The sequence below is a fragment of the Simochromis diagramma genome, unplaced genomic scaffold (genome assembly GCF_900408965.1).
Source record: "Simochromis diagramma unplaced genomic scaffold, fSimDia1.1 OVJJ01000216.1, whole genome shotgun sequence".
Classification (NCBI taxonomy): domain Eukaryota; kingdom Metazoa; phylum Chordata; class Actinopteri; order Cichliformes; family Cichlidae; genus Simochromis; species Simochromis diagramma.
Window position 1 is genome coordinate 3,138,882 of NW_024386883.1, and position 16,582 is coordinate 3,155,463.

At 38.8% G+C, this 16,582-nt stretch overlaps 1 protein-coding gene across 10 annotated transcripts in view; it reads left to right on the forward strand.

Moving 5' to 3' along the window:
• nrxn2a (neurexin 2a) overlaps positions 1-16,582 on the forward strand; it is a 127,765-nt gene that overhangs the window by 100,977 nt on the left and 10,206 nt on the right. For all 10 annotated transcript variants that reach the window (XM_040033041.1, XM_040033043.1, XM_040033047.1 and 7 more), the window contains one exon: positions 9,553-9,734. In XM_040033041.1, coding sequence (XP_039888975.1) covers positions 9,553-9,734 — 182 coding nt within the window. The remainder of the gene's footprint in view (positions 1-9,552; positions 9,735-16,582) is intronic.

Consider the following 16,582-nt stretch of genomic DNA (forward strand, 5'->3'; position numbering starts at 1 on the left):
TAGGTCTTGGTGCATAATGGATATTTCAGCTTCTAAAAAATTAACCAAAAAAAGAACCAAGAGGAGAAAAAAATATATTAAAAAATATAAAGACTACAGAGGTGCTCGATGAGAAAGAGTCTAAAACACAAAAATGAATGAATGTAGCTCCAGACTAAAGGTTTCTAGGAAATCCATTTTTTCAAGGTCTTGTAGTGTTTTAAATTCTCAACAAAGTAAAACCCTGTTATAATATGCTTTGCTAAAGGTGCACAATTGTGTCATGCATGTTCCTTTTTTTCCATAGGCCATATAACTGGCAGATTACAGGTGCTTATCAGAGCACTGCAGTGTGCATTTCGGGATCTCAAAATCACATTCGTCATTAAATACAATAATATCTGAGTTGGGATGGTGACACCTGTTCTTACTGTGATCACAGCAAGTAGGATTTTACACTTCAGCTGATGTCCTTTAGCAGCTAGTTGGCAGACATGCAGCAGAGGAGCAACAGCTGTATCGGTTTATAGCCTAGTAGAACAAACTCCCGTTGTTTTGCTTTGGAGGCGCATTATTGATAAATCATTAAAAGCCCGCTCTGTGTTTTGCCAGTTGAATGCTTTTAATCTGAAGCAGCAGTGAGAGGAAATGTTCAGTTTGCATTAGCATTAGCAAGCGTGTGCCACCATTTTAACACAACCCAGCTGAGAGCATAGCATTACACTGTCAAGCACATCATGGACAGTTAAGAATGGGTTCAAAGTTAATGCTTTTTTCATTCGACACATTCTTCTTTGGTGCCAAAACCTGCTATTTGTATTACCCACAATGCAACTTTACGATTCAGTTCGATGTATTAAAGCATAGGCTAGGCCACAGAGGTCTATTAAGCAGACTATATGTCCTCACTACCAGATTTTTATTCATTCCCAAACTTGTAGTCTTCAGTTCTAACCGACATTTATCAGATTTAATGCAGCTCCCTCTGGAGCCACTCAAGCCTTTATGCAACTCCCCAAGACCAGCAAACACACTTTGATGTGTAAAAGTGATGAGGTCTCCCTTTAATATAGCTCTGATGTGGCCTGAAGAGAGAAAAGTGAACTGTAACTATTAGGCTCATCTCAGTGAGATAAAATAATGCTGCTTTACTTGCGTCATCATTCCCTCTGAGTTCTTTGACAATTTGAATCCATGGTGGGAATAGGGCACTCCACCAGTAGCAATCAGAGCTACTTTATACTGCATAAATTAAACTAGAAGCACACTGAATGGCTTCTTCGTCTTCTCCTGCTTCTTCTTTTTGCTGCTCCCTTTGCTGCCTCCGTCTCACCCCATCTCCTCTTTCCAAACAGCAACCTTCCCCTTCACTACATCCCTGAGCCGTCTCTTTGGTCTTCTTCTTTCCCTCCTCCCTGGCAGTTCCATCTTCAACATCCTTTGTCTACATTTTCTTCTCTCGCCCTGCTGCCAAACCCCCCTCCTCCTCCTATGTCTTCAGCAAACACTAACACAGTTTCCACCGGCACCCTGCTGGCAACATCAGCAGCGGCGCTTGTTGTTAGCCCAGTCCTCAACTGATCTGGTATGGAAATCTCATTCTTCACGAAGCATATTTGATTTAGCAAAGGTTTTACACTACATGGCCTTCCTGACGCAACTCTCCCCATTTACTGGAGAGAAGCACTAGGCGTAGACTGGCTCGTGCCCCTCCCCCCCATGGCAGAGTTAAGCACACTGAGTAGCTATTGCTAGAAAATAAATACCATAAGCAATGTTAAAAAATGTTTTCGGTTCCAGATGTTTAAAATACACCTGCCTCACGATCAAGCCATCACAGGTAACTTTAATATCGCTTTATTTCAACAATGACAGCTGACGGGGCAAAGTCTGAGAAGGCTGGGGTCATTATCACTGACATGGTCATAAAAGCTATTGTGGCGCATTGATGGGAGATGTCTTGCACTTGAGTCACTGTCAAAACAGCTTCACCAGGACACACATCACCTGAAATCTGAGCGGGGCAAAACCTTAACGCTGGTTTAGAAGACGGGGTTTGTTGGAGGTGCTCTGAGCTGCAGACATTCAATTTAAGAAGTGACAGCGTGGATACATCTTGCTGATAGGAGCAGAAACTGCAATTCAAGCATAATACAGCTGAAGCCTGCGTGCGCCAGCTGAATGTGCATTTATTTAAGATTCATAACGTTTTTCAGTCTGGCTTTTGGTTGATCAGATTTAATTGATTTGATTGATTTGATTTCCGAAGTCTGTGTTTACTGTGCTAAGTATATGATGCCACTTTCTAACGTGAACGCCATATTTTTACTTGGGAGCCATATGTCCTCTCTGTCAGGCTTTAGGCTGCACTATTCATTTTCATCGTTTCAGTGAGCCGTATTTAATAGACCGTGGAAGAAGTGTGCCTCAGATGCCATAAGTCAAACGATAAATTCGAACTTGATATTTCTCCATAACCCTCTATTTCAGCAAACCGCTCACAGATGAAAGATGTATGTGAGTTTATTTTCTTAATTGAACAGCTTTGTTTTCCCAGTAAAGTGCCCTTGTTGCCCTTCACAAACTGTCTGTCTGATGCCTCCACAGCATATTGTACAGTATACTGTACTACACTTGGACATTTTTGCCCTGCTGGAGGCTGGCAGGCCAATTCAGAGCTGTTAATTGACATTATACAGCCTTAGGTGCACTTAGATATGAAAATCCTGATCATAATCACCAGAAATGATTTAAATGGCAATGAGAGGATGAGTAATTTACAGCTTATTCCACTGCTTTGTGTCAGTAATGTTGCTGATATTAGTCGCTTTTTGTATGATTCATTATGACAGCAAATATTCGCTCCCTCTGGCCACAGGAATTCTTTACGACAGCAAGCTCAGGGGGCGTTTTCAAACCTTTTCACATCTTAACTGATACATGTGATAAAAATTATCGCCAGCATCTCAGCGTATTTTGCAAGTCCTATGAGCATGTTGCCTCGTCTCTCGCGTATTCTGCTGGCTGAGAGCTCAAATGAAAAGAACAGGATGTTTGAGTGGGTAGCATGCATCTTGGCACAAACAAGCAATCCATACTGTTACATTTGCTGTGTAAAGGATCCATTAAGACATGACAATCACTCATGGTTTCTCTATAGAAATTCAGGTGCTCCATTTACGTAATTACTATGCATTTTTTTTAAAAAGCGAATTATTCATATGATATCATTATATGCTGAGGGGGCTGTGTTAAACTGAGAGACGTTTTTAAAGGTGCAGTGTGTAGCATGTCTAACTCTAGATGACGTGACTGTTGCACCAGCGATGCTACTTTGGTTTCTTTGGCCAGCTTTCTTTAACACTGGAAGCACCAAATATCATCTAATCCTCTTATAACAAAGCCATCATTTCATATTTCATGACTTTTCCTAAAGTGGGTTTAGCCATCACGTAGTGAATTTTCACTACATGTGTATGAAAAGACCACATGTGTGAGATAAAAAAGAAAAAAAAGTTACAACCACTTCCACCTAAAACTGCCAACAGAGCCATTTTGACCCCCATAGAAATCAGTGTAAAAACGCTACGCTACACATTAGCACCATGCTTGGTTTCCTGGCAACACGTACATTTTGATAGAAAGGCTAAATATGACTGATATATAAATATTTAGGAGACTGTAGTTAGATAAAAGATGATTAATTACTGCAGAATTGAACAGATCAGGGCCTAAAAAAAAAAAAAAAAGATGAGCTGAGCTGAGCAGAGAATCCAGAGGGTGGAGAATTAAATCGAGCAAATAAAGAGTGAAATCCAGAGCAGAGCGGTCAAAATAGGGTTTTAAGCAGAGCAGGACTGCAGACTTAAGAGCAGTGTGGGGTTAACTATTTTACCTTTACAGCATGTAATGAAATAGCCAAAATCATTTATAAAACTAGTAACATCCCAAAACCAAAAACTTAATATTAAACATGTGTTTTGTCAAGTCTTGCTTAGAATTAGAAAAATTAGATGAAAACCAGTAGCCCATTGCTGCTGTTGTTGGAGGATGGAGTCAAAATGACCTCCCGTAGTGTTTCTAGTGTTATTTTCTGACTGGTGATCACGTTTATCGACAGATGTTGCTAAAGCATATAGATCATCATATAACCAACATGCATGTGATCTGCGAGACAAACTGCATAATTTAGGCTTGCTGCGGGAACCAGATACCACTACCAGTCCCGAGTATTGCTTGATGCTGGCCGGGAGGGAATGTGTTATGCACAGTGTGCGGGCGGGAGGGATAGGCGCTAGGGTATAAACAAACCCTAGCCGGCTGCCTTTCATGTTAATCCTGCTTCCTAGTGGTCGCTTGCCAGGGCCGTTGAGTGCCGTCGCCATCGTTGTGTTTACTGTTTCATTCATTGACTTCCTGCCCTTCAACATGACTGACAAGAGGTCAGAATCATAGATGGTATAAAAGAAAAATACGAGCTCTGGGTAGCACTAAATCTTCTTGCTCTCGTGATGGACTGAGGGCAGACTGGATGCTTCATTGACTCACTATCTCATCTTGGGGTACAAAATGGCGTTACGTAAGGGCATGGGCTGGCAGTTAGTGGTTAGCGTGTAACTTTGGTAGATATCAGTCAATCTGTACATTTGACATGAAGTCATGGCTATTAAATCACTGTACTGATCAATTATTTATTCGGATAATGATTAATTTATTTTCTTAATGTTTGAAGCCGTTTGTAGGTCGTTGTCTTACATCTTTTATCTTTAATATCCCTAATTTGATTTGCACAGTGAATATGCTCCATCGCTTTATTATTATTCCCATATATAATATAGTAGACAGCAGGAGCATTGCAGTGCCTGTGTAAAATATAGTTAATTGCCACAGCTGCAAACTAATAATGATGTGATATACAGTGAACACTTTGCAGTTGAGAATCTCCAAGGATGCCTTGTTATTAAAGCACAGATGCAATGTACAGCCACAAGACAAGAGCGGAGAACTCCCATGAGGTAGTCGGCAGAGAGCGAGCGAGCAGGGAGCTGTTTCAAAGCAACAAATTGTGATGTTTATAGAAATAATTTTGATTTTATGTGTGCTTTCGTTGATGGAGCTCAGCCACGGAAAAGAAGAGATAAGAGGAGACGGAACAGGAAGGCAGAAAGGTGTATTGAAATGCTTTAATGTTATGACTAATTCAGGAGTTACTGCTATCTATAGACAGGTGTTTCTGTGCAGGTGTATTAATATTCTATATTTTTTGATGCACACACAAGGAGTGCTTGCTACCTTTGTTCGCCTTTCTGCTCTGTCTGTTTTCTGTGATCCCAACAGCAAACTAAATGTTTGTGTTTGGAAACCATTTGTAGTGAGACGTTTCCTTGACGGGGGGAAATCATTTCTGAGATTAAAGACTGAGAGTTTTTGTTGTTTTTGTTTATCTCATCAGTGTGTACTGCTCACAAAGAAATCCCTTCTTCCAGCAGACTTAATTGAAATTTCCTAATTTCCGAAATACACTTCCATAGGTCCATAATTAATAAGCAGTCACCCAATATCAAGTGTTGTACTTCAAGACCATTTGGTTAATGAGCTTTAGCTTAGTTATTCGGAAATTTGGTCACGTGTAATTGAGTACAGTAAAGACTGGATTGGATTTTTGGTCTGCTGTATTTTAGCCGAGAAGAATCCATTAAAATATACGAAATCACTCCTGATACCAATCTGAACTAATGATAAAATTAATACACGGTTTTATGCGTAGGCGTTAGCTGAATCAAGAGGGTATCTACCGATACTCTTCTTTGTTCCAACTCCCTTTTATTTTGTTATTATCCATCCACTGCGGCTTAGCGAGTAAACACTCGCAGTTAAAAGCCCTGTAGCCTTGGAAGATATCCACTTGACTAATTCAGTCTGCTGGAGTCAGTTAGTAGCTGCGTCTGAACTTTCCCTCAGCACATCTGTCAGTGTTGTTCACCGTCACTTGCATTAATATCATTTAGGTTTTGCTGCACCCAGTATGGAAAGAATGAATAATTACAGTGAACAATACATGGCAGCTCTGCCGTGTACATTAGCCTACATGTGAACATGTCAGTTATATTTTAGCTGAGTATATAATAACAGGCAGATATAATTTTCTAACTTCTCAACACAGTTACAGTGAAAGACTACAGGTTAAATTGCTGTTTTCACATGAGATGACTTATCTGGTAATTAAGCATGACTTTGTCGTATTTGAATAGAATGAAGATGTCATCTATTGCTTTGCTAAAATATGATTTTCTTTCATAAATCTACATTTTTGTAGAATTTTGTTGTTATTTAGCTATAACCAAAATCCCCCACATTTTTCTGATGACATTTGGTGACATTTGTACTCACCACACTATTAAATGTGATGCAGCGATCGACCAAAGACCGGTATTTAGACTTCTAAAACTGGGAACAAGAAGTGCATGAGGCTTAAGCCTCTTGAGTATACTTTTAAAGAGGTGTCCTGGCTTATACAGCACAGTGAAATTTGAAAAGAGGCCTGATATGAAATGGGGTCTCCGAACATGTGGACTGACCACACCGTGGCTTGGCTGCTCTTTGTTTGCTTTCACAAGAGTAAACAGAGCTAGGAATCATGAAGGCTTGTATGATATAATCAACTGCAGCATTATGGTCCTCCAACAAATACCAGCAGTGTTTGATTTTGGCTGAGTATGTGGTGAAGTGCTAGTTTGGAACTCCTTATAGGCAAGTAGACTATCTGCACAAGTACTGCACTATATGTTGTAGGGCTGATAGAATTTATTACCATATGCCCTCATAATGCTATGTTGTTTTCATAACAAAGGCGTAGCATCCGTTGGGGCAGTTGGGACAATACCCCGAGGCCCAGAGGATGTGAGGTGGGGGCTAGTTGGCATAGTTACCAGATAATTAGTCCTGCTAATATTTTAAATTCACAGTTTTATCTTTTGGACCGAAGCTCGTTTATGCAGTATACATTTTCTTTATTAATTGAATTTTAGCTCTGCAAATATTTACTCTCCACTGATTAAAACAGAAACCTTTTCTAAATGCATTTTGATGGCACAGAGGTATGCTGGGAAATCTTTGATTATTTTATGTTTGTTTGCTTTTTTCTGGCCTTTCTCTCTGTCATTTGTGGTTGATGCAGGCGAACCTGTTTACATCCCCTGTGATGCTGTTGTAAATTATGTTTAGCAGGACAATTTTTTTTAAAGTACGGTTGAAAAGAGGAAGGAGAGAACAGGATGAGTATACCTGCAGGACTCTGGGTTTAAGCAGTGTTGTCAGTGAGCGCAAGGTCCGAAAGATAAAGTTGGGTTGGTGAGTAGTTTGCGTTTTTATAGAGCACTGAAACATTGTTCTCATTTATAGGCTGGAAATATGCAAATAATACTGTAATATGTGTGCATGATGTATCTAGAAGCTGGACCATAGGAAACGATTGTGAATGAGGAGTCCTATAAATAAGTCTGTGACGATCTGTGGTTAATGGGTTTCTCTCGTTTGTTCCATGCTTACACACATTACAGATGTTTTTATATGATTTTCGCGAGGCTGAATCTGTTTTGGGCTTTTGGAAGATGGTGCAAGTTTATAGCATGAGCTTATTTAAATGTGTCTGTTCCTTCGAATGCTTTTATCCGTGGTTCTGATCAAAAGCTGGAACCATGTTATTGATATTAGTGTTACTGCTACTATACTATGTAATATTTTTTTACACAAATATACATTGTGTGTCTGTGTGTGTGTGAGAGAGAGATCCTGCTTTGGTTGCTGGCAGTAGGAACCTAAAAAAAAACACCGTATCTGCCCCGGGGCCCATCGCAGAGTTGTTACGGCTGTGATTCGTAACCTATATTTTGTTTAAGACACAATAAGACACGGGCATAGTAAGCAAGATAGTGGTTTGAAAATGAATCTAGAAGCCCATTACACATCACTGTGAAAAATAACAAAGTCCCCATGCAAAATTCTGCAAAGAAAAGTAATCTAAGAAGAAGAGACGAATCTACAAGGACACACAAACCTTTTCAGTCTTCTCAAAAGTAATTTGGGAAGAGGAGACTAAGAGGCCAGCTGTGAATAACATTAACTGAAAGGAAGAAGCCAATAAAACCGCTCTTTGATGTGACTAATGTCACTGACTCATATTCGACTGCAAATCCCTGACATTAATTAAGATTACCTCAGTAAGAAATAATTTTGTTTTAAAATAATTGCTGTCAGAGAACCTGCCCTTTTAATTTAAATTCAAAGCCAGCACAGGATGTTTTTCAGCATTTGGATTAGGCGTTTAATGTTAAGAAAGCATCCAACCAGCAGCTTGATCCTGTCAATAGGAAACCTGTATGGTGAGTGCCCATTACGCTGAAGAGTGGAGTCTTTGTAGAAGGTTGACATTGAGGCTACAATTTTGTCTCAAGTGTTTCTCTGAGCTTCTATACTTAAATCTTTGAGAGATTCGGGCATTGAAAACCACCAGTCTTGAAACCAGCTCTTAGGTTTCAGTTGCTGAAACGATCCAACACGAGTTTATTTGTACTTTCTGAAGTAATTCTCATTTCTGCTATGGCCACGTATTACAGTGACCTCACTATCCTCACTGCCTTTGTGTAACTTTGTAACCTGCGGACAGCGCTTGGTTCTCACTTAGATTTTCCACATTTAAACTATGAAAGCTGTGTGGATTATATTAAATGGCTTAAAGTACACAAATGAAAGAATTTAGCAAATTGTTGTTGAAATGCCATTGTGCAGTCTGTTAGTTTTTTTTTGAATTTAGGAAAATGTAACAGGTGTCACAAGAGGTGTCATATGTACAGGCTGATCAGCATATGGATTCTGCAATTTAAGCAAGGCAAATGTTGTTTATGTTGTTTATCTCAAGGAGACAAAAATCTTGCTGAGCACAGAGGAAAGACTTCCACAGTAAAGGTTCAAGCAGATATATTTCGTTCTCATGCACCTGTTAGATTCTACACTAGCTGCTATTTTGTATTAATATCAAGTGTTTGCGATGCATTTTAACTGTGATTATTAAATGGTTGGCTAAATGATAAAAAACAAACTGAACTGTCCAGAATATCATCCTTATCTTTCAAAAACCAAGAAGGTACAGGGACAAAAGATGCCGCTAGTTTCTGGATTTCCATGGTGCAAGAGAAGTTTACATCTGTGAAAGCAAAGCTTTATCAAAATGAGTAGTTCAGGCTATTTAATGGAGATTCATGAGTGGGTTTCTTTAATAAATCTCCCATCTTTGGTTGAAGTTTTTCTCTGCCTATGGCATGATTTTGAAAAATGAAAGGTAGTGTTCGTGCAAGGAAAGAGAGACCTGAAATCTCATCTCTTTATAATAAGGATTGGTATGTCCAGAAAAAAAAACCTAAAAACTAACAAATGTTAAATTAGTTAAAAGAACCAAGGCTAAGGGAAGACACCTGATAAAGCAGAACTAATTATGTTAAAAATGCTGCCTGTTTTTAAAAGTGTCTCTGGCTACTGTCTGTCCTCTCATCTTTTCCTTATTGCCTCTGTTCCCAGCTGGCACCACGTATATCTTCGGGAAAGGCGGAGCTCTCATCACATTCACCTGGGCCCCCAATGAGCGCCCGAGCACCCGAGCTGACCGCTTAGCCGTGGGCTTCAGCACTCAGCAGAAGGATGCCATCTTGGTGCGAGTGGAGAGCACCCATGGGCTTGGAGACTATCTTCAGCTGCACATAGTAAGAACGTGAATCTGTGTGGCTTTAAGTCACAAAAAGGGAAGACTGGTATGGTATCACACTGCTATGATAGATTAAAAAAAAACACTTAAAGGAGATTAGAATTTAAATATTTCATACATATGACCTGCGGCTCTGAACACTCTGAATACTATGCTCATTCTTTTTCTGGTTTCTAAATATTACAAGTGGAGTTACTTAGACAGAAAATGTAAGAATGATTACCCAGAGAGATTTTAAGATACTTTTTCTATTCATTTTATTTCCTTCTCCGAGTGAGTCTGCTCATACCACCTGCATCCTGTATTCATGAGCTTAAAATCATGTTGTGATTATACGAGAGCAGACTTTCTGTGTAGAATAAATTATCCTTAATAGCATTTATGGTCATTCATATTGTGCTATTTAATGTCACACTTTGCAAATATGGTTATAAAGAAGCATTGTGATTGGTTTAGGAGGCGAAAAGGACAACATACTTTGTATGTCATGGAAATCTGGTCTGTGTGAGGTGTGAAGCCTATCAGAACTGTTCAAATTAGTCTACTCTGTCTGCAAACAGAAGAGTGCAACAGCAACTATTTGAATGCCCGAACAACATGTACATACATAGTTAGAAACAAATGAAACCATGAAATGAACGTCACTACACTGAAATGTGAACTTTTTATTCAAAAGTTTAAAAAAAAATGCTGCTGTGGCTTCTTAAGTGTTAACCTTTATTATTCAGGCCAGGTCTGCATGTTGAGGAGGCAGAGAAAGAGACGTCAGGATAACATCACATGACCTTTCTGCAAAATGATTCACAACATTTGGATATCTGTTGGCACTGCGCATATGCACAGAGCTTTTTTGGAGGGTGTAGATTACAGTAACTATGATGTCATCATGTGCTTCAGAGCGGCTACAGCTACTTCTCAAATGCTCACCAGCTTCCGACAACAAGGCAGCCATGTAACTCAGGGGTTCTTAAAGGGAAACCCTAACAAGAGATTTCAGCTTCCCTCACGAGTTGCCACAGAGCGTGTTATTCTATCGATAAACTGGTAAGCTGTTCCTGATGCCGATTGCAGTATTTTCAGCCTTTACGTATGTGAACAGTACGTGGTTGCTGTCATACTGGCAGCATTTCCATGAGCAGTTAAATAAATATAGACAGCGCAGAAATAGTTACAGCTACAAAAAGAGGAAGAAAAAGACGGCTAAGGTGCCAAAGTTTTATATGAATAAACTTGTAAGTCGCATATCATCATTTCTCTCCAGATAAGCTGATGAAGGCCCAAAAAAACAGGAAGCAAACTCACATTTGCTGGTGGAGTTCTAATGCTCTAATCTTAATTAAATGAAATGGATATAACTAAACCTCTCGGTCTATTTTTAAATGACGTTTTAACTAGACTTTGTCCTTATTCTAACTTGGCGCAGAAGCATCACAGCTTGTGTGATTCACCGATTAGTGGCATCTGAGTCCAAATATTGGAATAAAATAGGAATTAATAAATCACAAGTACAAGAAGGAGAAGAGGCGCACGCACGTCAGCAGACTACGAGATATTTTCTGGTGATGAACACGTGTGTGGATATGTGTTTGCGTGCCTGTGTGTGTGTGGTCGTTGAAGCCAAGTGGCGCCTCAGCATCTGCCTGCAATGGTGCCTTTTTCTGGAGGGAAATCAGGCTTTTTAGTATGGAGCCACAGGACAGGTGTGCCGTGATGAAAACCAGAAGGGAGATCTGTCAAACGTCTGTGAATGGTGTAATAATTAAAATCACATCTGTTGACAAAACTCGTAACTCGAAGTTGCTATCTTATTAGCAGACACTTTTGTGGTAAACACTAAAAGGAAAAAAAAGCCTTTATAAGATTACAAATCTGACCTTTGAAAGCAAAACTTTGGCTCCTCTTATTTTTAATTATTATTTCTCATTTGAATTGGATTCATTCTGATTAGGAAGCTTTGAGGTCAGCTGTCTGGTGTTTGCATGTGTGGATGCACACGCACTTAGTGTCATATCCACTAAAGTAATGAATATGTCCTCAGTGGCTAATCTAATCTGTGGCACGTGTCTGATCAGCTCCCTGAAGACAGCTAGTGTCCGTTCCAGGGGACCAGTTCAGCTCAGAAGCTGCCGTTTTGGGCATGCATAACCACACATTTACATTACTGTTTTGGGCATTGGCAGAAGCAAAGACGAATGGACCCCATGTGCAGAAAGAACCCAGCCTGAAAACAATCTGATTGAATTGTTTATATTCCAAAAAAAAATAACAAATAAGTCTTCTGATGAAAAAGTTTTTATGACCCTTCTGAAACCAGTTGTGAATTATGTGTGCGCCTCTTTTATTCATATCATTTTTATTCTAAAAGGAATTTGAATTGTAATATCAGTCTCTGTATTAAAGTACCTGCTGTTAAGTGTGGAAAAGTACTTTCTACCTGATTTATTGGACTCATTTGATCTAATATTGAACTTTTTGGTGCAAATACAACACACAGAAGCAGGTAAAAGACTAGAATAAAAAACATCATGCACAAAATCTGTTGTTGGATGAACACAATTTAACCACGTGATTTAACCAAGTAAAATAACCAATTTTTGACCATGTCACACCAACACATTTGGCATTTGGTGGTTTAATGTAATCAGATTACGTTGGATCAACGTAGTATACTTACATTGACTTGAAGTGATTTATTTATGTAGAGCGAAATTTGGCAACTAACCACTCTGACTAGATTGTATCATGTCATCTCAACAAGAACAAATTAAGTTGCAGAATTTCATGCAGATGCTACATGATTTAATTACGTTCACCATAGAAACATGAAATTATTTAGTTCAAATTACAAGTTTGAATCTTGTACATGTAACAACCACCCAATTTCAATTTTTTGAGTGTGCTTGTCAGCATCTCCTCATTTTCCACACCACATTGACTCTTAATCTTAACTCTGAGTGCAGCGCAAGGGGAAAGAAGGGGGGCATCACATTCGTCCTACCAAACCAAATACATATTTTTGTTTTAACGGATATTCTGCTAATTGTAATTTGCACATATATCACATTATACTGAAAAAACAGATAAAAACTGTAGTGTTGAACATTTAAGCAAAAGTGTTTTTCCTTCACATGTCATTTACTTGACATGTTTTGGTCCAAAAATCCTGCCCTGGATGTTTGTTTGTTTTTTAAATCGCCTCATTTAAATTGCATTTCCAGTTTTAAATGTCTGAATCTGACCTTGCCAGCCGTAGACTGTTGCTAGTAAATGCAAGGATTCCTGCCTGCGTGCAAAGTGAGGTGAAAACATTTTTCCTAGCATCTGCCAAGTCCTTGCGCACAGACAGATTGCTGAGTTTGACACCTTATTACTGCTCAGCGGAGGGAAATCCAAAGCAGTTCAGGTGATGTTGAAATCTTTTTTTAGTTTCCCAACAATTTCACACCTTCTTGTTTTGTAGAGACATAAGTTGTGATTTGTTTTAATGTATTCTGCTTTAGTGTTAATTCTTCTTTTTATCTCATTCTGTCTCCACGCTGGAATTTGCCCTCTGCAGAAGAGGACGACTGAGAGCAAAGCTGGCTTGAATAACAGTTGAAAATAGTAAAGGAAACAAATGATATGAGCTTTTTATGGTTTCGATTTTCTTCAGATTTCACCCCTTTCATTCAAAACTACCACTGTGATGAATAATTACAGTGGGATTTCAGAGCTGCTGAAGATTGCTGTAATAAACTGGTCACATGGTTAGCTCAAAAATATGACTTTGAACACGGTACATACACCAGCTTAAAAGACCAATTATTCTGCACAAAAGCAGCAAACCATCACCGTATTCAGTTGAGAGCACATCAGAGTGGCTAATGCTATTTTCAAATGGTCATGTTTTTAATGAGTGACTAAAAGATGAAACAAAACAGAAAATACACTGTGCAAAATGGAGACTATTAGAATTGTTAAAGCAGTGCTTCAAGAGCAAAAGATCAACTTACTGGATGAGATTTGGGTGGACCTCAGTGATTCCTTAATCTCACTCCTCTCCCAATATTATTAAGGTGATAAGCCATTTGGCTATATAGCCAGAATATATTTTACAGTAATAATTACACATTTTTATGCAGAACTTATTTTAGTTGGGAATCAGTGTCTTTCATAATCTTTGAAATTTTATAGCTCAGTTTCCTTCATTTAAGATGTGTCGTTTCCATCAGAAATTAATGGAAACCTTACCCCTGACCACAGCGACACACCTGATTGAAGCACATTTTATCATTTCTATATTTCTGAGAAAGATTTGAAGACTCTAAAATCCCAACAGTATTGTCGCAGGCTCCCACCCACCTCTAAAAAGTCTCTAGTAGAGAGTATAGTAAAGCAAGCCAATTCAGAGACAAACATTTGGCTGGTGACAAACCGAGACAGACAGATATGCTGGTGGTGTTAAAAGAATCATGATCGGTCCACTCTGTGCTCCGTTTAAAAATATATCAGGCAGCAGCGATGTATTATCACAGAAGAACTGTTAGTGCTGTAACTCTTTTAATTCATTTTGTCACGTCATCATTTCATCTGAAGAAGCTGCAAATTCTTGAAATCACATATCCTTATAAGAATCAGTACTTTTTCCCTCATGTGAATTATAGTCAGTAGCAGGTTAGATGAGATACAGGAATGAAAAATCTTTGGGAGAAAAGTAACAGTCCATCAGAGCGGGTGTCGAAACAGTTTAGTGAGTGTGCAAGAAAATGCACTTCATACAGTTACATGGGCATTAAAAACCACTTTGCAGTTAAGGAAGTGATGTCACAGTCAACGAGTTAATGTCAGTCAGATAAAATAACCACACCCATAATAATATATAACTTTAAGCCTTTATATAAACTCAATGCAGTTATCATAATGCTGTGTTTATAGTGGCCAGTTATCCATTCCTTATTTCTTCCACAATCATTCAAAAATCTGGCACTCTGCACCCTTGCACATATAAATCTTGAAATATGCTATATTCATGTTGCTGTCTGTATTATCTGTTTGTCTGTTCTGTTAAGTACACTGAGAGGAATGAAAAATGCTTTTCCAGGCTGCAGATAAGTTTATTTGTGCTAAAAGTTTTGTATTATGGGGTTCTATAAGGGTCGACTCACAAAATGCTTGCTTCAGCACCACATTGCCTTCAATTTTGTATTTTATCTGGAAAATGCTTTACCCTGCACACTGAAAAAATGATGCTAAAGGGCAGTGAGTAAAAATGTGATGGGTCATGACCAAGCATCAGTATGTGATAAGTTGGGAGTGAGAATGTGTTGACTAGAATGGCCAAGCTTTTGTTTACAAAAACCGGGGTGCATTAGTGTTGCTTTGCCAACTGTCAAAAGGTGCTTCAGGGCTATTTTGCAATCACTCTCTAAGACTGAGTAAGCAAAATAGGAGCAGCACTTTTTAAAGCCATAAGGACCCCCAGGCAGACTCTTCTGGCCCTGGAGATTTTAATTGTTGTCCAGAGGACACGAGTTGAAATTTGACCTGAGGTCGCACTACCCTGTAGCTGCCTAATGACTACTCATCAGTTTGCATCATCGGAGGAATATTTAAACTACCGACATCCAAAGTTGTCCATTTAGGTTACAGATAAGTATACAAAGAAAATATAAAGGATAACACTGACAATAAAAAATATAAGGAATTTATAGTAAGTGCGTATCAAAAGGCATTTAAAAGATTTCTCATTTGCCAAACTGTGTCTTTGTTCTTTACTAACAAGGTTCCTGCTAACCTGCATTAACTCCATGACTAATTAAGCTCACATGAAGTACTTGTAAGTGGGTACACCTTTGTCTTGAAGGGGTGTACATGTTCTGTGACATTTGTGTGACTTTAACTGTCCAGCTTTTGTTCAGGGATCATAATTCAATTCAATTGCACATATTCACCTGTTCATGAGTTCATGATGGCTTTCAAGTGATTTTAGAAAGCATAAAAAGATAACAATCCTTAAAACTTCTGTACTTAACACCAGCCATGTCAGCAAGAATAATTATTTCAAATTCAAAAGGTTTCTCGAATGGTTTTACATGTGATTAGAGGGTAAGAGCAAAGCACCGAGACAGGTTTTACATCACACCATCAAGGAAGGAAAAGAAGTCTACGTATTTGAATTTTTAGCCTTTGAGTCAGTAATGCAGTACTGGAGGTAGAAGAAAAGGGGAACAATCAGTTATATGAAATGGTGCATGTCAAGGAATAAGCTGTGCAGCTCATTTCTGACAGTAGAGGCAGGGAATCCAATTGCAATGCAAGGCCCACTGTTGAACATATTTACATAATGGCTGTAAGGCCAGTAGATATTGTGCACATCATAGCATGGAAGGCCAGCAGTTTGCAAGATTTTATTCAAATAAAACACAACTCCAGTCATTTTCACTCTTTACCTCGTCTTTCCTCGCTGGTTCAAGGTCTAATACGGTGTAACCAGCTGCAGGAGTCGAGATTGTTTGAATAAGAACCTTCAGATTTTTTTGTCCTTGACTGTAAACATTTGAGATACACATGTTATGGGGTGGGATAAAAGTAGAATATTACTGCATGTGTTATACATATCATAATATCACATTGCATAGTCTCTGGTCTACAATGAAATAAGTATGGTCTTTTGATTTATTTCTCCACCTTTTCTACTTACTTACTTACTTCTGTATTAAACCAGCATTAAAGGTTAGTGCGTCCCCCTATAAGTCGAGGGAAAGTGGCCCCGCAGCTTTATGTGTTGTTTCTCACTATGTCTATTATAACCACCTTAGCACTTTGTCCTTGGCTTGCATTTAAAATGACTGCGAGGCAGTGAACGTA